The sequence below is a fragment of the Falco punctatus genome (assembly GCF_963210335.1).
Source record: "Falco punctatus genome assembly, chromosome: 3".
NCBI lineage: Eukaryota > Metazoa > Chordata > Aves > Falconiformes > Falconidae > Falco > Falco punctatus.
This window is the reverse complement of record NC_137582.1, coordinates 43,202,438-43,223,786: the sequence shown is the minus strand read 5'-3', so window position 1 is coordinate 43,223,786 and position 21,349 is coordinate 43,202,438. Positions and strand designations below refer to the sequence as shown.

The window sequence follows — 21,349 nt, the reverse complement described above, 5'->3', positions numbered from 1 at the left end:
TTCCAAATAGGTATAAGGTCAAAAGAACCAGTCTTCCATAAAGTGCTTTTCTTCCAAAAAAGTTTCTTTTTAACAGAAACATAACTAAAGCAAAATGAAGGACGTCAGAGTTTACTTTTCTAAGATTCATACCAGTTTTTCAACTTCCATACTAGTATTCATGTATGCAAGTATAATGCAATCTGTATGTAGAATGCAGAAGTTAATATAATTACTCATTCATTTGGTAGCCAAATCAGTGTTAAACAAGTTCATGTGTGAAAAGCTAGATAAAAGTTGCACCTTATGAAACCAAAGCAGATGTTTTAACTTAGTTTTAATATAGCAATCAAAGAAAATTCCAAATACTGTACAGTGAAGTGTAGTATAGTACACTATATACTGTTATAATACACTATTGTTACATTACAGATAAAAAAAAATCAAATATAATTAGTACAGCAATCACAAATAAAACAAACCAAACTGTGCTGGATAACAGCCAGTACTGTGAGGATGGTATAGTTTCTATGCTAATTTATTTTTAAGTCAACATGTAAAGCACTTATTGTTTAAAAAGATTTGTTTTCTAAATATATACACTATTTTAATTCTTATTTATACATTTTAAATAGCATTCCCTCCTAAAAGTGCACTCTTTCATTTCTTGGCAATAATCCTTGTTAAACGTAAAATAATTCTGAAAATACCACTCCTGTTTCAACCTTTTATTGCTCAACCGCAGGCATAAGGGCTCAGAGGGAATCCTGCATTCTAAAGATCTTAAGCAACTTCTTCAATTTATGAAGCTAAACTGAGATCCACAAGCAAAACAAAGAAACCACTTATCATTGTGGTTGGTTTTTTTTTAACAGAAGGATCAACTCCATATTATTATTATTTTACAAAAGCATGTAGATTCTGCTATTTGAAAATGGGAGCCAAACAAATGTAGAGATAACAGTGGCGTCTTCTTAAATCGTTCATTTTTCATACATTTCTGATAGTGCATTGCTCTCCCAATTGTAAGCATATTATTAATTTTATTACCTGGCATTTTCAGCACATTGAAAAAGTAGCAAGCAACTCTGCTAACCTTGTGACAGTGACAACAGATTCTACTTTCTGAAAGACCATAAATTAAGCATTTTGGATTGAAAGTATGCCTGTTGTACAGGGTTATTAGCATACAGCCTTGTGGCACTGTGCCTCTCTGAGGCTGCAGGAGCGTTCTGTCAGAGGCAATGTCTAGCTCGCATTTTGTATCTAGCAGAAGACTAGTAAACTATATGGGATTCACAAAACTAACAATATACATTGCTGTTTTGTTACTATAACAGTGAGGACATCCCAAATATATTTATATGATCTCATCTGAAAAGCTACTATTTTTTTCCCCTCACTAAAATGCAAACAATTCACAGAAAAACAGCAGTATCAAAAAGTCAACCTTACTAAGCAGCCAGCCATTTGAAGTCATAAAAATCTTGCATTTGCCTAGAAAACTGATCTGTTCTCCTGAGGTTTCCCAAATGCTCATCAGCAACCTAGTCCATTCTCTCTCTTTTTTTTTTTTTTTTTTTTTTTGTTGTTGTTGTTGTTTTTGTTTGGTTTTGGTACCTGGCCTGTATTTTCTTTCAGTAATCATCTTCCATTTAGGTTATACATACTAAAACATAAGAAAATTCAGGATTTTCAAATAATTTAAGTCTTCTTTGCCATGAGACACTGTGTAGAAAGTGGTTGGCTCCAAGACAAGAAAGTAATCAAGGCAGGTACACGGAATTTAGAACCACAGCCTCTGTCCACAGGCAATTCAGTAGCAAGAACATGGGTGGGGGGATGTTGAGAAAGGGACATTTTTCACACCATTTGAAAAGTCCTATTGACATGGCTTCACATTCACAGAGTCCACATCTTCCCTGCCCTTGTACCCCACCCAGCATCTTCCTGACTCTAACAAGGAAATCTAACAAGCACATGGGTGTTCCTAAGACAGGCACACAGATGCCTCAACTTACATTTGCACCCACAGCTAGCAATCAAATGAAACATCTGTTCAAACTTACACTTCAGTGTTCTTTATTTCACTTCTGTACAGTTACACATCTCACTGGCATGTAGATGAAGTTTAGCTTCACTTGAGAGTATCAAAAGCCATCTTTCTTAAAACCACCAATATTCAAATGCATGAGAAAGCTACGTGAAATAAGAACACTGCAAAGAAATATGCAAACAATCCTGCTTTACACCAGAGGAATTCACGTCAGTGGATCCTGTAATTTTGACACCATTTTATCATTCCTTTTTGAGACCATTTTGCTTTAGAAACTGGAGAGCTCTGATCTACGTGACTTGAAAGCACCCAAGATGACACTAAGGGTGAGTCAAACAGAGCCATTATCTGTATCCATTTCTATTTAGATAAGAAGGAAAATGTCGCATTACTGCTGAAATGGGAAGTGTATCAAAATTAAACCAAGCCTTCCTCTTTACACAGTACAAACTTCTGTAGTCTTATCAGAAAAGCATGAAAGAAGTAAGCATCTTCCCTTGAAATACAAATGATGTGCAACAAATACTTCAATTTATTTCAACTTCAAATTATCTCATATACACTGCCCATCTTTTTTTCAGCTGAGGAAGACTTCTTTTTCTGAAGAAAAGGTTAACAACATCTAAGTGATAAGTTACCTTTTCTAAAATGGAAGAGATTCGAAAGATTCCTCCCCCTCAGTCTCTCCTGACTTAAAATCCTTCCCAAGAACATGCCACTGCTATACATTTCTAAACCTCACACTGTGACAAAGCACAAGCCTTGACTTAACATTTTCTATACGGAAGTAACCTTCAGACAGCTAGACTGATTCGTGGGAGACTCAGTGTTTTCAGAAGTCATGGCAGGCTTCCAGCTGCTGCATGTGCATCCTGTTTCTCATTGAATAAGCCCCGCCAGTTTATCAGTGCATCAGCAAGGTCAGTTCTGGGGAGCCAAATTACTTCATACATTCCAAGCTTCCCAACGGCTAACTTAGAGGTTAGCAATTTGAGATCGTAAAATTTTTCATTTATTTGTGAAAAGGTGATTCTTATTTTTTACCTATAAGTAGTACACTAACTCATAAAATATTTATTCCCTCTACATAAAAAGTTAACCAATGGAGGCATTTTAATTTACTTTGAGACAGGGGCTATTCTTCCAAGTGACTTGCTTCAGTTAATTTTTACATACAAAAATAAATCCTCCCTCATGGAACATTTTATCATCCTAATGCTTGGAACTGTTATAAGTGATTAGAAATGTAAAAAATGAGGAGACTTTCCTGAATACAAACATATACAATACAAACAACATTTGTGAACTGGTAAAAACCCACATGTGCACAAACACAGACTTCAATATTTAAATGCTCTTAATTCCTTTGAAGCTGTATTGACATCTTTCATCCATTCAATGTTATTTTACCATTAAAGGAAGTAACAATAGTGCATTTAAATATGACTATGAAGATAGGAAGCAAACTACAGTATCAGATACACGTTCCATCCTTAGGGAGCAAGCACAATGGCTGCTTCTTAAAAACTGGCACTGCAGGTCTGATGAACACGCTACTTAAGTGGATACCAGCGATATGATCAGTGATACAGGGAAATCTCCATCACAAACTGAAAGCAAGCTGATAGAGGTGGGTAGTCTTCATCGGCACCAAAACAGCATGCATTCCTTGTTTCCATTGAGTAAACAGAGAGCTTCCAAAAGCTCAATTATCACTGAACACTTCAGGATAATGTACGTTAGGGAGTCACTTCCAATAAATTGTTAATTTGATCTGAAAAGCACAGCTATTATTTAATTTTTGCCATTACTAATCAAAGCCTTTTAAAAGAAATGGATTTGCCATTGAACATTTGTTGATTCTTGCAATTACCAACTTCTTTCCTGTAGTTGTATTAAAAGTTGCACATCATCTGACCAGCTCGGTATTTGGGAGGAAATAAAAACACACTGTCACTTACTAACAGAGCACCAAAATGGTTGTGTTGGCTCAGACAGCCATGCATAACCACACTGCACTCACTTTATCTTCGTTGCACACTAAATAGACCTTTTTTCTAACTTGCTTAAACTGACAATATGCAGTTACGCTTATTCCAAGATTTCTGACAGGTGTATACAGCTGTATGAATGAAAAAGTTTTTAAATCAGAGTAAGTGCCAGCACAATGTAATTAAAGTACTGTATATGCTACATTATCAAATTTAGCAAAGTTTAGTTTCAGTTTCTTTTTGAAATTTATGTATAATTCATGTTTATGGTGTATTTTTGAGTGGAATTAAGTACCTGGGACAGGATTAATTTTGTCACACTTCTAGTTTTGCCTGTTCTAGCCTTTGCAGTAACCTTAAACTAGCATGCTAAGAACCTTGCATGGGCTTAAATTTTAAGACTTTTAAGGAATTAAAAATTACAAAGACTTTTCAAGAACCCACATTTACAGCAGATATTCATCTCAGTGCATTTCCTAATAACTAATTTACAGGTAACAGAGCCAGCCTGGGCAGCAGTATGGTAATATTGAAAGCTATTGCCAATCACACGCTTATCATGCACTGAATAAGATGATATAATCTTTGACATACATACAAGATTTAATAACTAATCACTTTGTGTGGCCCAGCCAATAAACATTACATTTGAACAGTAATTTCTTCTACCCTGATTAGATTTTAATCTATCAAGAGTGATCCATTGGCTCAGTTGCATTAGTGATTCCTGCATCTTGACTATCCATCTCCTCAAGCTCCTCCACAGAATTTCCCTTTTGTGCTTTAGACCTTGCAGGGAATGTTGTTCCCACAGAATTCACCATGTTACCATCAGCTGATTCAGTATTCAAGTGTTCAGTACCACCTGGTGCAGAAAATGATTCGGGTAAGCCAGCCTGAAAGCTCCCAGTTTTAGCAGTTGAGCTCACTGCCTCTACTTTTCTTTGAGATAGATCAACTGATACTGACTGCTCTGTATTCTGATCCCGCAAATGTCTATCCATTGAAGCCTGAATAGAAGAGACCATTTCCTGCAACTTTTTTCTCTGTGCCTCAATCAAAGTGGGGTCAAGCTGCCTGCTGTCTCTCATTGTCACAACTCCTGGAGCAATTCGGATAAGCTCACTGTTACCAGAAGCAGCTGTGAATACAGAAGGCTCAATTTTAGCAGAAGGACTGAGGTCTGTTTCTGTGCTATGCTTTCTTAAAAGTGGTGTTTCCCTGGCTCTTTGATCCTGTTGTTGACTACTAGATGCAGTTCCTAGGGAATGGCCCTTTCCTTGAAATGCAGTTATGTTATGTAGTTGTTCAGATTTCTTTTTCACTACTCCACCACTACCCAGCTTCAGCATTCCGTGTGAAGGACTTGCTTCCCTGCTTCTTGAAGTAGCTTCTGCTCGCACTTGACTTAAGGCCTCTTTAACCAGCTCTTCAACATCAGGACCAACAGGAAAGTGCCCAGCAGCATCCACACACAGCTCTAATCTGTCTTCTGCTGCATTGTACACAAAGTTTTTACCAGGCAGATGTGGAAAAGTACAATGCTTGCCATCAGCCAAACCTATAACGATAGAAAAAGTTATTCAACATGTTAACATATTTTAAGACATGCTCTGAATACACATTAATTATTGTATTTAAGCTTACAGCATCAAGTATGTAAAAATAAACACACTGAAACTTACTACTGTGGGAGAAAAACAGTTAACGCTTGTATGCCGTATGACAGCAATTACAGTATGTCCCTAAGATGCTGCTGCCTTCTATGGTGATTCTAACGAAGAGCCAGGACTGTAGCATTCCTAGATAAAATAACCACCTTGCTGGGACTTGCTGTTCTAACACAACTAGAAGAAATCATATATGCTTGCAGTAACACAAAGCAAGCCAAACCCCATCACTACCAGCCCCTACCCCCCCCCCCAAAACCACACTAAAAACAAACAAACGAACAAAACCAACCCAGAAAACTGCCGAAGAGCACATTTCAAGAAGTACTATTTAAGACCACACCCTGAAATCCTAGTACCACTGCTGCTAGGCCTAAAGAATTTCAAATTTGCTATTTGTCATCTTCTCAGAGAGGAAGTGTTGCTAGATAAACAAAAGTGTTTCAAGCTTACTATGTTTCGTAGTCCTGGAGATTATAACTAATTACAAAACAAATATGAGGCATAGTATTTTTGATCTGCTGTTTGTTTCATTGTCCCACTTACAATTTGACCCATCTGCTAAAATTGAGAGTTCATTAGACAAATTTAAGATCTGAAGCTGCTCTGTGTCAAAAATGGGCAACATCTGGTTTTCCAGTTTATCATCATAAAATACAAAACGACTCTCTCAACTCTGTCCCATACAGGCTGAAGTAAAAGCAGGAAGGTATCACTTCAGTGACGATGGCTTTCTGTGAATTAAAAGGTATCTGCAGATGAAAACTTGGCCATAACAACTCTCTTCGGTTCTATTAGTTATGCATGGAGAGCTGCAAAAAAAACCCACACCTTTTAAAAAGCGCCATGTTTCCCACCCCCCACCTCCCATATTCTCTTACCATTCTTGAAGAAAAACACCAGAAATTATGGAGAAGAGAAGAAACACAACAACCAAATCCTGTGTCTGTGTTATCAAACACAATGCAGTCAAAACAAATATTCTGGGCATGAATAAAGAAGGTCACTCAATCTGAAATGTTATTAAACTGGTTTTGTACTAACGAAGCAACTGATTAATCTCAGTCACCCTCCACAGCTTCTGATTCACATACTTTCAGAGTTGCAGAGAATCTACAGATTAATTTCATTTTGAGAACTTAAAAAAAGTAGCTCCTTTCTTTACATATCCATGGGAATCAATAACCAAACAGCCAAACCACACACAGAACAAACTTTAATCCCAAACACCTATCTGTCTAACTTAACCTGAAGAACGTATTTTTAACTACATAATTTACCAGTTCAACCTTCATTTGCAAAAAGAGTGCACTGTATTTAACAGCTTCTCTGATAGACCAAAACTGCCTCTGAATTCTCAAAATAGTATCTTAAACAAGAGCAACTAGATAAAATTTCAACTGATTAATAGTACCTACACTCAAAAGAAAGGTTTGTTCCAAATGTCCAGTATAATAGCAGCATTATTACATTAACTATTATAAATAGGTAAGGAGCTTCTTTAACTGAAAAAAACAGTTAAGATTGTTTCAGATTGTAATTGTTTAATGTGGAAATTTAGTATTTAATAACATGTCAAAATCATGCAAGTATGTTAATGCTGAAATAGTAATTCTACCTACCAAGGTAGTGTAAAATACCTGCACACACAGAAATGCAATCATGTTCAAATACGGAGTATCATCTCCCACAGCCTTAGTTCTTACACCATCAGTTGGCAAAAATGACCTTTTAGTCAGGCATTTTCATGAGTTAATGACCAGCTGGGTTAAAATCCCTTGGATTCATTTCAGGTTCTCAGCCCTGGCTAGTCTTTAATCGGTCCAAAACATCCTTTCCGTCAGGCCCTGTTTAAGCTAATTCACTTGCCACAAACAGTACACCAGTCTTTACTGTACAAGCATAGTAAAAGAAAGAAAACTAAAAAGGAAACAGATCTGCTCGAAGACACTCACATGCTAATTCTGTTACCCAGGCCAATAATTCAGTAAGAGGTAGTGGGCATTGAGTATACCACTCATTGCCCATACATGCATTTTAATTACTGCAAACAGAATAGAAATTATGTGGTAAAATACCTGTTTCAAGAAAAAAGAAAGATTAAGTTAAGATTGATAAAGCTACCTAGGAAGAAATCAAGCAGTAAGAAAGCAGCAAAGGAATCATATATAATATGATATAATATGATTGTAATAGATGAAACCACAAGAGCTAAACTATGAATGCAAAGAATTCAATAAGAAAATAAACTTTAAATGAGAGAAAATAACATCTAAAATCAGATATACTCTATTTGCTTGGGTTTTCTGCACACAGTCCAAGATGCAACATTTATCAATGCAAGAAGGGATGGATAGCTTTTCTTCTGAACAACAGTCTTAAGAATATGAAAGTCAAATTTAACCAACCATTGAAAACATGCAGTACCTCTGTATAAAATATCTACTGAGAAGCACACTAGAAAGATGAACTTTTTATACAGTGTTTTAAAGTATTACAAGAATAGGTCCTGTTACCTTCTCTTTGCTCGATCTTTCCGGGGGGGTGGGGGTGGGGGTGTGTGCAGGGAGCAGAATAAAATCAGTTGACTTACTGAAGTTGTTTGTACAATTCACAAAAGTTAAATGGAGATGTACAGTTGCAGAGCAAATTTCAGAAAAGAAGAGATATATAAGCTGAATGTACTACTCAGTCAGATTCCCTAGTCTGAAGCTCTCTGAGGGAGCATAAGGAGTTCAACAATATTATGAAAATGAAAATGTACCATGGTAATAAAATAAAAATATATGTATGCTTACAAATGACTCAATACCAATTTACAATTCTAAAGATTTGGAAACAGATGAAGGAAGGGATAAAAACAAAAACAAAAAATACCTGTCGTTTTCTTCATTATGCTATAGAATACTCCACCCTGCTGAAACAATTGAGGAAGCCCCTTTGCGTAAGACCAAACATCTTCTCCTGTAAAAATCAAACATAATCATTAATGTTAAGATGTGATTGTTTCATTCTACAGACAATGGTTTAAAGTGTAATTCCTTGAATTAGAAGCTGAATCCTCCCTCTCTTCTAGGTAATTAAGAATTTGAATTTTTATTGCAAAATTTACAGAATGGGAGCCCAGGATGTCAAGAAACTTTCAGCAAAACATACCACTGTCTGCAGTTAAATACCCTACATGTTCTAGTACAAAGGTTCCCAAATTTGATTTGATCCAAGCTGCAGCTCCTGGTTCTTTGCCAGGCCCTACACAGGAGTCTCCATTCCCCTCCTACCCATGCTTTCAACATAAAACTAGGACATGACTAACACACTTCCAAATTCAAGCACATACCCTTGCACATTAAAACCTCAACTGTACAGCCCTACACTTCCTCAACAATCAGATCTTAATTTCACACCTGCCACACGGCAGATTATACTGTGGCTGAGATACAAACGTCCACATAGGCAGCTGCATAGAAGCTGCGTCCGTACCTTGCTTTTCTTGAGAGTTAGAAACAAAATACCAACTGAGAGGCCCCAGCAGTCCTGTGTAACTGGCATTTTTCAAAGATGCTAAAAATGGCACTGAAATGTGACAATTTTAAATGCTGCTGAGTGGAAAAAAATAAACCCTAGGCTATGTAAGGAAAGGAATATAAAGAACAGAAAAACTGGGCTACAAAGTATCAGCAACCTAACAGCGCCTGCTAGATCAGTTCAGATCTGCAGTTTTACCTATATTCTTTTCCTCATTTTGCTAGTCACTTACCTGCTTCAGAGAAGTGAAGTATGATGTAGCTGTCAAAGCCATGCAAACAAAAAGTACTGATAAATTCCATTCTCCTGATGCAGAAACAACTACTGCACGTATACATTTTCAGAAAAAAATTGCTTTTCCCACATTATAGCAAACATTAAGGAAACATACTGAGATACTTTAAATAGAAATTGCACCCTTCTTTAGGCATCGAAGTCTCAATAACCATGTCTCTCAATTTTCTATTAAAATTGGAGAATGTAAATCATCAACTGAAGTTAACTGGATACATGTAGTGCTTGAAATAAGAGATAATTGGAATGTCTGAGGCTGTAAAATATTACCTACCAGTATTTCTTTACCTTCTGTTAAGAGCAAAATAAATGTTAAAGATTATTTTTAATAGTGTCCACATACTGAATACAGGATACATCTAAATCCCTCCCTGCACTTCCAACTACATAACCTACAAGGTACTGTGGCTACCCTCCCATCCTACCCGCCTCAGGTGAGAAAAACGTTTCACTCGCTTGACAGTGGCATTATGTGCTATATTACACTTTGAAACCTTTCAAGCCACTCTCCAATTTTTGTTTCCTTTCCCTGACAGGCATGGGACTCTGTACTCAACCCTGCTCATCTGTCCCTCCACCAGGAGGATTCTGTTGCTTACCTCTCCAAGTATTCAAATCCCCGTTCCCTTCAAAAAGGTACAGCACATCTTCATCATGTTTTGTCTTTAGAGATTTTAAAGACAGGAGACCTACATAATCTGATTAATTTTAAACCCATTCCCTTGAACTCTGTTCTGGTTCATTGCCTTCATTTGCACATCAAGTTCACATATCTGGCCTTCACTTCCTAACAAAAACATTCAGGTAACAAAACAACTACTCCTCTTTCTTATTTCCTGTGATCTACTGAAGAAGGTCTTGTCTTTTGACTTCATCCTGATAATTCCCGTCTACTGACTTGCTAATAAATTTGAAGCTCCTCTCCAGCTCTCACTGACCACACATACAAAAAACAGCCAACACAAAAAAACGAAACCAGGAGCATGCTCTTTTCCTCCCCACTGCTGCCACAGCTTTCCCTCTTCTTCAAACAGCTGCATGGAGTGAGGACAATCATTACTGATAACACTAATGTCTTTGCTATTTCGAAAGGGGTTGGCTGCTACCCTGCATCCTTATTGCCATTTTCATTTTGAAACACACGTCTCTTTACATAATGGCTCCAGAGCAACACTGCTGTGGCTCTTCATTTTCCCCCCAAGTTTTCCTTATTTCCACAGGAATCAAAATAACCACGAGCCTGATAGGTAACAGAACACGTTTGTCCGTCTACCAAAGCCAGGGGAGGCCACAACCAGCAGCCACACAGTGGCTGACTCCATACTAAGGACTCTCCTATACTCCTGCATCTAGCAATCCACTCTTAATTGAAGGGCTCCCTTCCCTTCACAAGACAATCACCAGGCTTTTAGAAGACCACCAGTTTTACACATCAGTGGCATGCTCCAAGGAAAGATCCCCCTGGGCATGATTTTCAAGCCTTGCACAAGTGAAGAATCACTGTTTAGATAGCCTTCTACGCAACACTAACAAGGATTACATGCAGAAAAGCATGGAGAGCAGGGCCCACAAAACAAAAGCAGCAGCCACTGAAAGAAACACAAACTAACAATGCTGGTTTGATAAAGAGTTCTCCCACTGGAAGACCAAAAAACCCACAATTACATCTGGACTTTCCCAGATTAGAGGAAGTAGTGTGTGTGATTCAACTAAACTACATGTCAGGTTTGCACATTTTTCTTGCTAGTTTGGTTTTACTGTTTGTTTTGGTTTTGTTTACCATGGCAGTAGGATGTTTACAGGTCACAAGTTAAATCTGGATGATCATTTTGTTAGGTTAAAAACTTCCTCAAGACACTACATTGATCAAAGAGATCATGTTCTCCACACTGTTCCCACTCCAGTACACACTTCCTCAGGGCAGACCTCAGCCCCACAACACTGAGGAATGGCACCAGATGAAGACTATCCTAACCACAAGCATGCCACATACGCTGCAGAAAAAGAGCAGTTGCAGACTAACCTACACAATTGGAAGCCCAAGACTGTCACTTCATACAGCAGAGGACACACAGAAGTGCAAAACAAAGCAAAAGCTCTGCTGATATCAACAGGTTATAGCTTAAACCCAAGCTGTTTAATTCCAAACAAATCCTAGTACCAATTAATACATTTCATTTAAACCTGGCTATTTTGATTTCATGTGCGCTAATGAGTTCACCAATGCAAAACAAACTGATGAAAATAGATTCATACTTGGCTTGTGCATAGCCAGAGCACTTCTGCATGGGTACGATTAAATCTGTTTAAAAATATGTTTTAACAATATTAATGTAAAATTACAATTCTTTTAGTCATTTCCCTATAGAATTCTGTATTTTGAGCTAAAAAAAAAAAAAAAGAAAAAAAAAAGAGGAGAAAGCTTTATAAAACAATCACGCATAATATGTTAAGTGGACCAGAAATTACAGTATCTAATTTACCAGGGCTTATTTTTAAATTAGACGCAGAAAAATTGAAGAACATGGTCTAAAATTTTAATAACTAGCTGAAACCAGATAAGGAAAATTCTAGTGACACAAAAGCAGCATCACGTCAGCTTACAGGAGACCCTATATGAAAGAAAAGCTTTTCATTATCCAGAATGAATAGCTACAGATGTTTGAAGACACACTTTCACTATGGGCGTTGGAGGAGAGGGGGGGCGAAAAAGTTGCATCTGGCCCACTGAGTTATTTCAACAGCAGCTCCTCCCTACAGATTCTAATCTGGCTGTATTAAATGTATGTTTTTAGCAGAACAAAGTTACAGCAAAAGCAAGAGCATGAGCATACAGGGTAAGCTGACTGTCAGAAGTATGCAGCATTGGTTTTTAGCAGTAGAGAAATATTACTGAGAAATACTGATGCTTCTCATCCCAAAAAGGCTGCATATACCACCTTGAGGAACTGCCACTCCAACACTCTTAATGTGCAAGGAATTTGGAAGTTTCTTACGAGTTTATTTCCCCACTGAAAAAATCACAACTAGTCAATTGTCTAGGTTTTTTCCACAGTATCTTTAAAGGAAAATAAAGCCCTGCAGAGGAAAGTGATTCTATAAAAATAGCATCTTATTCGGTAGCTACATAAGTTGTTATGAGTGGCTGGTTTATCATTTGCTGCCACTTTTACCTCTATTAGTAATGCAAAATGGATGCAGTCAGAGAAGGGTGAGGTAAATTCTATTCTAACCTGCGCTTTGAAAGCAGAATCTAACAGCGGCAACAGCCAAAGACAAAAATCGATTCTTGACTACAAGATCAGCTCACAGTTTACAGATAAGTACTTATAAAAAAAGACACACCTTAATGTCTCAAGTAAACTCTGACATGCTTTAAAAGCCAGTAACTACACTTTCAGCAGTTTTTCCTGAAAACAGTCTTTTAAGCTTCATCTTGAAATTAAGGTATCTTTTAAACCTACCCTTCTCCTGCACTTTGGAACTGTGGTGTAAATGTCAGTGTGATGAGGTGGCTAGTTCAACACATTATCTTGCAAGAGACATGGGAGTAAACAATCAGGCTTGGAAAAGAATCAAAGTTCTGCTTGATGAACTTCTGACATACCACTCTCTGATTACGTAATTGTTTCGTTTCTACAACATCACATGCTTTAGCCACACCAAATCCCTCCAGCAAAAGAGAAGGCTCTCACACAAAAAAACCCAAACCACCCTGTAAACACTACTATTCAAATGGTTTGTAGAGCTAAATGTATGATAATTACTGTTCTACATCCTGCCAGTAAGCTGTAAAAACTGTGAAACCTAAACAAAGTAGACAAACGAAGGTGCAAGTCTCCCGAGTCCAAATAGGAAAATAAAAACCACAGGCACCCAAGAAAAGTCCTTTCATCTTGAATTATTAAGTTAGTCAGATTTACATGACTGACAATTTATAAGCATAGCTTTGCAACACTATGTCCACCTTTGGGAGTCAAATTCATGTTGAGATTCTTTCAGTTTCTCCTCTGCTTACATTCTGAAATAATACTTTTCACAGCTCTTACCGTGTCTTCAGTTAAAATTAGCAATTAGCTAAGAAGACAATGCTGTGTTGATTTGCTTAAACCAACACAACTCCCTGTGGGGAGAAATGCCAGGACTTCATCCTACTACAAAGGTGAGAATTAGGTCCTCAGACTTCCAATGAGCAGACACTCTGCGTCTCCTTCTCCGGTCTGCTCTGAATTTACTTGCTGAAACATGAGGGACAGGTAGGGAAAAAAAGAGAGCATGTAGCTCTCACACACACACATTAGATGTGCACCTAGTAAGAGGCTGAAAAAAGAGAGACAGCACAGAAAATGCAACAATTTCTAAATGGCAATTTTTAAAACAGGACCTTATAGCAAAGAAAAAACAAGTATCTTGTATACACCTTTTAAAAAGTCACAACACTCAACAAATCACTGACAGTATGTTATTCTTCTAACAGAGGAATAAAACTAACTGCCATAGTTACAGAAAAGAAAAAAAGGGGAAAAGAAAAAAAAGAAGAGCTGTATATAACTACAGTTTGTAAAATGTTATCTTCTACTAAAAATACAACTTTACAGTATAACTTGAAGTCAGCCTTACCCATTAGTGTTGCTAGAAGACAGAGAGAATACATCTCCTTATCCACTTGCTCCTGCAGTTCCTTCGAGGAGATTTTACTAGCCACAGCAACGTCTTCATGCTTCACGGCATGGGCCGAGTGCGCTGAAGCTGCCTGCCTGCCTTCCTCCTTACCTTTCAGGATTTCTATTGCAATCCTGTCACCATGCTGTAAAGGAACAGGCTCATTTTCCATGCCTTCTTTGGGAGGCAGAAGCTCTTTAGGAGGAAAGCCATAGCGAATACATTGCAAATACGGAGGAATATTGAATTCTCTCGCTATGCTTTCCTGTAGTTCCAAGAAGGTGGTAGTGCACTTTAGGGTAAGCATTGATTGCCTCCCATCATTTGTGGTTATTCGAATTTTCTTCTCCTTGGTAGATGTTGGAGAATATGGGGTTTTTGTTGGTGTAGCAGGTGCAGATGATGGCCCCTCACGAACGGCCCCAGGAGAAGCAGTCCTAGGTTGCCCTTTTTGCTCTTGTTTCAGTTTTTCACTTTTCCGCTTCTGCATTACAGAAGCCTGGTCTGCAATGTTCTGTTGAACAGTTCTTTCAGCTTTGCTCATATTCAGCTCCTCCTTGTGCAAAGTTTTTGTCTTCTGTCCAGTCAAAATAATTTTGGTTGGAAGTTGCGACTCTAACTCTTGTCCTTGTTGTACATCATCGGCTCTTTGGGCATGAGCACCGTCAATATTTACAGGGGTATAATCATAAGGATTCTTTTTGGCAGTTTGATGCAATATTGTGTTGACAACTTTCTGAACAAGAATCTCACTACCAAATTCACCAGGGAAGTGCTTGGTAACAAGTTTCATGGCAACATCATACACATTGCTGTTCAGAGAGGTGTCACTTTCATACTGGAACCAGTAGACCGTCTCTCTCACCACTCTTCCACCCCACTCCAGAGTAATAGGAAAAGCTTCAGGGAGATTGTCATATTCTTTACCTTCCCAGTAGTGCTTGAATCCACAGCCACATTTGCCACCTGTAGACCTCGTATTAGTTCTGTCTCCATCCAAATACAAAATAGATCCATCTTCTCTGACACGACGCACTAGGTTACCATGACACCAGTTACAAGCTGTCAAACTACTCAGGCTGTAGTCTGGTACCAGCACATCCTTTGCAGGGTTGTAAGAACACACCAAACTGTTCAGGGGAAAACTGTAATTTTTGTCAGGCCTTAGTTGGCCATGGGTACTTTTTGCCAGGTTATATAGTTTCCCCCCAGGAGCCAGCCACTCCGGAGGTACATGATGCTCTGAAAGGGCCCCGCAGATGAGGCACCTGTGAAGGCGGTTGTCCATCACTGCTTTTTTGGCAGCTGCAGTGACCTCTTCAGGCTGGACTCCTATTACACCAGTCCTTCTGTAGAAATACTGATGTACATCAGCTACAAGACTGGGATGGATACCGTGTTTACTCATAAAAACCTCCTCCATTGCAGCAACAAGCCTCATCAAGTACTTATCTTGCAGGCTTCTGTCTCCTCCAATAACACAACCACCGTCCTCCTCTAACTTGATGTACTTTTTGATGAGGTCTTGAGGCACTCCCCAGGCTTTAGGAAGTAGCTTCCTAGGCAGTTTAGGTAAAGCAGCACCTTTTATTCCAACTAGAGGAATATAATGGTTACGTCCTGAGCTACTCCATGCAATGCAGATGGGCTTGTTCAACATTCCATCTTTCCCCATGCATTTTTCTAGGGGTATCAGACCAGGGAGGAATGTCGCTGAATAATCTCCGGAGCTCCGCATTCCACTCAAGGAGTCTAACAGGATGATAGGCCGATGAAGCACGTTGGCCAGACCAAAGATGTGAATATTTCTCAGGCCCATTGGCACGCCTTCTGGAGGAACAAACAAAGGGTCACATTCGTTGATAATGTCCTCCCACTCTGCTGCATCAATAAAGTCATGGAAAAGCGCCTTGTAGTGACTCAGATTCTCCTCAAAATGCTTCTTGAGATTCTCTCGTAGGGCATGCCAGAACAGCTCCCTGCCAACAAGTGCTCGCGAGACCGCATGGACAAGGCAGTGGCCGTCTCCATCCACGTGGACTGGAATGAGGCACTCCTGACTGTTGTTGGCCTTCTTGATGTCTTCCAGGGTGTCATGCAGGTAGATGAGGCTGCCGGAGCGGTCCTTTCCGTAACCAATGGTTTCCACATGCTCCGGCTCGATGAGGAAGGCGCGGTCACCCAAGAGGGAGCAGTCAAAGATGTCTCCCTGGTTCATGTCAGTGAGGAGCTTGGCTTTGCCCGTTTGCTTATCCATGCCGTAGCGGGCCAGGATGGGGGCCAGGAGCTTGCAGTGGTAGTTGGAGAGGCCCATGACTTTGACGAGCTCCGTGTTCCTGCGGGGCGGGCCGGCACCGCTGACGCCCAGCAGCGCGTTCCGCAGCAGGTTGTGCAGCACCAGGTCGGGGTCCGTCACCTCCTCCACGGCCAGCAGCTGCTGCTGCTCGTGGCGCTGCCCGCAGTCCGTGCACTCGATGCTGCCGCTGCTCTGCGGCCCGTGGGCCGGGAAGAAGAGCCGCGCCTGGCATTTGGGGTCGGGGCAGGTGCCCGAGAAGATGCGCCGGTCCCGCTTCTTGGCGGCGGCCGGAGGCGGCGGCTGCGGCTGCTGCTGAGGCGACGGCGGCGGCGGCGGCGGCGGCTGTTGCTGCTGCTGAGGCTGGGACATCGCTCCGCTCCGGCCGGGCTTCACCCCCACCCGCGCTCCTCCGCCCTCACAGGCTCATCCCCTGCGCCCGCCTAACGACCGGCGCCTGACAGATGCCGCCGCCGGTGCCGTCCGCCAACCGCCCATCCACCGAACGCCCTCCCGCCGCCGCCGCCGCCGCTCCGCGCCCCCACCCCCGCCTGCCCCCCCCGGCAAACGCGGAAACCGCCGGCGCCGCCGCTTACTGCCTCTTCGCTGCTTTAGCCGTTGCCCGCAACGCAACGGCCTCTCGCTCTGCCACGCCGAGGGCGCAGGCGCGGGGCCGCGGGGCCGCTCGGGAACGGCAGTCCGCTCCGCCGCGGGGCACGGCGCGGAGAAGGAGCGGGCAGCGCGCCGAGACTACGGCGACCGTGACGGCGGGCGGCAGGGGGCGGGCGGGGGCGGGGCGGGCCGCGCCGCCCCCGGGGCTTCTGGGCAGTGTAGTCTTCTGGCGGGCGGGCCGCGGCGGAGGCGAGCCGGGAGGGACACACTCAGGGCGCTCCGCAAGCGCCTGTTGCGCTTCCTGTTCCAGGGCGGGGGGGAAGGGCAGGGCGCTGGGTTTAACGGAACACGCCCACATCTATTTTCCGCTGCTGCGCCCCCCGCCCAGCCCCCAGCCCGAACGCTGACGCGGGGCTCCCTCCCGGGCCGGCCGTCCCACCGGCAGGCTCCAGGGGAAGGGGGCTGCTCACGCTGCCCGAAGCCCAGGGGCTCGGCGCTGCCGCCGGCCCTGGCCCCCGCCCCCATCCCCTCACAGCGCAGCCTGGCCGCGCGCCAGCAGGTTGCCCCCGGCAAGGGGCCGACAGACCGGGGCGCGGCGGGCGGCCGGGCCCTGGCCCGCGCCTCAGCACGGCTGCGCGGCGAGGGGTGGATCCCGGTGCCTGGGGGTGAGCCCCGAGCGCGGCCTGGCCGTGGAGGCTCTCAAGCCGCGCCGCTCGCCCCGTGCCCTCCCTCCCGCGCAGCCGCCCCCTGCAGGCGTGGGCAGGCGGCCGCGGGCCCTGGGGCTGCCCGCGCTGCCCCCCCCGCCGGTCGCTTCAGCCAGGCCTGGCCGGCACGGGGCTGGCGGCGGCGCAGCGCCCGCCCTTGGCGCTGCCCCGGCTTTCTGAGCTGGACGCGGCCGCGGCCAGGGTTCGCCTCGGGGCAGCTGTGCCGGCCGGCTTCCGCGGGAGGTGGGCTCCGGCCGGAGGCGCTCCCAGCTGCCGGCGGCTGATAGCGCCGGGACGAGGCGCACGGAGCCGCCAGCGCGGGTTGTTAACGCGAGCGATCCCTCCTGCTGGTGTTACGTGAGGAGATAAGGAGGGAATGGAGCTGGCGCTTACGTTATCTCCGGTGGCCATCTGAAACGATACTTCACAAAAATGAAAGCGAATAATGTTCACAGCTTCCGAGCTAATTACAGTGGGCCGGCAGCATATTCCCGCGGACGGATCGAGGAGGGTTCCTGTCAGCGCATGGGTTTTTTAAGTTCGCTGGAAGCCATTCCAGATAGAGATTTATCCTTTAATAAAGGAAAACAAAAGCTGAACTTCTGGAGGAGAAGGCAGCACCTTACTGGGTCCTGCCAAGTACCAGAGCCACCCAGCCCTACAAATGCAAGGGCGAAAATGGCTGCTTCCTCCCTCCTCCGCCATCCTGGTCCCACCAAGCTCCTGGTGTTTACATCCCCAGGTCTTACCTATTCCGTAGTCGCCCAAATGATTTAAAGTAAAAATAAAAATCAGAGAACTTATTGTGCTTTTAATTTTCCAATACAAAGAGTGTGTTTCATTTTCATTAATCCATGAAAAGTAGTATTTGCAGCTGACATTTAAATTACAAAGATCCAGATGATTGATACCTAAAGAAAAATTCTGGTTCATGAGCTTTGTCACAGGCTTAAGGAGAAAAAAAATGGCTCTGGGCCTGGCCCTGTGACAGACCAAGCACTGCCACGTTCCGGTGATGGCCATGGAGCTGTGCATGCTCGTTCCCTCTCAGTTACAGTGATTTGTCAGGTATAGAAAATGTATTTGTCTGCGTAAATGCATGCATTCCACAGCATAATCTTTTATCTGATCTTTCAAAATCTTTGACAGGTTTGAAAAGGAAAAGGTGAAAATTATGAGACAGTTTTTTGTCCTTGCCTGCTACTAATTCTTTTTTATGTGTATGACAGTAAGGTAGCAGCATCACCGGCTCCATAATCCTGCCAGTGTGCCTTGTACTTGAGGATAAATCAGCAGTCTGTGCCCATTCATTCCTTACTCTTCCCTTCATAAGTAGTGGGAACGCAGTAAAAATTGAATAGGGAAGCCTCTGTCCTCTGTAAAAATGTGTGGCAGCTATTGAGAATGGGCACCATTCAGGGCATCGGACGGTGACAATCCTGTGCTAACCCGGCCTGCATTTTGAAGGAACGGCAAATAATTTTTCTGTAACATTGCTGGCCTCTGGAGCAATCCATTTCTTCATATATGTCATTGTTCAACAGTACTTTGTCCTAAATAATAGGTAGCACCCTCTTGAAATAATTAGCTTTTACTGTCAAAGCCGACAGAAATTTTGATGTTTCGTTTACTTCTCTAGCCAGATGTTTTTATGAAAGCACTTGATATAAAGTCAAAAGCATTTCTCCTTCCTATTCCCTACATTAATTTCACTGATAAATGATCTTCAATAGACAACTCTATCTTTTACAGTGACTTGACCCTAATTAACATGAATGTTTTCAATGACTTACATTTTGTAAGTATTCCAGCTGTATGCAGACTTATCGTTATGATTGATTGCCCAAGCAATTTCTGCAACAATAAACTTTCATTACAGAATCTTTGATAAAAATCACAATTCTCTGGCAAGCAAGTAATTAATGCAAATTAAATGCATATTTATTTACAAGCTTTCTACACTGTATCTGGCAAACAGGATGAGGAAGTTCTGTTACATCACTGAATACAGGTCATGCAACTAACTAAACCTTTAAGCAGTCTTAAAGAAAAATTGAGGAAATAGTGTCTGCCTTGTTGGTAGACACCGTGCAGGAAGTGTAGCAACAAGGACTACCAGAGATCACCACAATAACCACAGTATTTTCACAGGCAGTGCAAACAGCAGCGTCACAGTCAGGAAAGTAGGATTACTTTCAAATCTACCACATACTTGAAGATCACACTGATTACAAAATTAAATCTCTTTATAATGGATCAGAAGAGTGATTCATTGTCAGCCACGGGATGTATCTGAACCCATCCTACTTTGTTGATGAGAACCCAGCACTGCCAGGCAAACTACTGGGCATTCGTTTCAGGCCCAGGATGCAAGATCTGAAGTTTTAAGTTTGATCTTCACCCTGTGCTATTCCCTCTCTCCTTTGTCATTCATCCTCAGGAAATGGGTCTTTCCCAGGTAAAAGCAATTCTCATTTCTTTGGAAGGGCAGCGATGGAAGTTTCCAGCTAAACAGAAACAAAAGGCTTGTGCAGCTGCCTCCTGATAAACTAGAAGATGCTCTGTTTTGTCCCTAAGTGAAAGTTACCAACCTCCAGCTACAACCATGTACTATGGAGAAAGGATAGCTAGAATACGGTTGTCATCTTCACTGAGTCGCTGGCAGAGCTGCTCCTGCTTAGCCTGCAAGACTAGCAGTTTTGCCTGACCTGGCCCTAAAAGCACTCCACATTTCAGCCTTACACTCAAGAAAGAGTAGGGAGAAAACACAAATGTGAGCTACAGGGAAGATGGCAATATCATCACAACCCACAATGAATGTGACTTTTTTCTATTTAGATATGACACCCTAGTGTCTAAAAAGCATGGCTAGGTGCCCTGCTGGATGGTACTTATGATATCATAAGTACTGTTAGTAGTACCAGCTATCTACAAGGAGTCAACAACAGTATGTGCTTTACTGCACAGAGCAGTTCTGAGTCCCACACAGTGTGGACTCTTGTGTTTATCGTTCTTGTTAAACCAGTTCTGTGCTCCCTTCCCCACTGCTGCTGAACTGCATCTATTTTGTTGCTCTCCACTTAAGCAGGCATTGTTAAAAGCCTGAGCACTAACCACTACGCTTGCTGCGGTATGGCAAAGAGGTGTTGGTCACAGGCCTCCTCACGTCCTTGTCCTCAGAGGCAGCATGCAGCCCAGCACAGTGATCTGGAAGGACAGGAATCACCACTGAGCAATTTCAGCTTTCTTAAACCTTTGGGTTAATTACTAGCTAGTCCTAGTGGTGGTTAGAAAACAGCATCTGGCTTATTTTGAGGAGCTGGACTGGTAACTCTTGTCCTGGATACGTCCAGCTGAATAACTTCCATATCCCTCTTCTACTGCCTTCCAATGATCTCCAGAAAAATATAATGTTTTCCTTCAGTGCTTCCACAGAGTCAGAACTTGAACTGCTGCCATTGCAACAGGTTCTGTATTTCACACCACTAATAGATGCCCTTGGTTAACACTGATGTCAGTCCTACATGTGAGACCAAATTTGGGCTGCTCAAAATGTGGTATGT

General features: G+C 42.3%; 1 protein-coding gene across 4 annotated transcripts; it reads right to left on the bottom strand.

Moving 5' to 3' along the window:
• Positions 1–299: 299 nt before the first annotated feature.
• VCPIP1 (valosin containing protein interacting protein 1) lies at positions 300–16,982 on the bottom strand. Of its 4 annotated transcripts, XR_013927004.1 has the most exons (5): positions 14,136–16,982; positions 8,574–8,660; positions 6,578–6,642; positions 6,243–6,430; positions 5,453–5,587 (listed from the first exon to the last, which is right to left on the bottom strand). XR_013927004.1 is itself a non-coding variant. In XM_080380380.1 (4 exons), exons 1-4 carry the CDS (start codon positions 16,840–16,842, stop codon positions 5,507–5,509), a joined length of 2,940 nt encoding a protein of 979 aa, XP_080236506.1. In that variant the 5' UTR covers positions 16,843–16,982; the 3' UTR covers positions 5,366–5,506. The 4 variants fall into 4 exon arrangements, 3 of the variants coding, with proteins under 3 accessions (XP_080236504.1, XP_080236506.1, XP_080236505.1); XM_080380380.1 differs by lacking the exon at positions 6,243–6,430 and having other exon boundaries at positions 5,366–5,587; XM_080380379.1 differs by lacking the exon at positions 5,453–5,587 and having other exon boundaries at positions 5,594–6,430.
• Between the last annotated feature and the right edge of the window lie 4,367 nt (positions 16,983–21,349).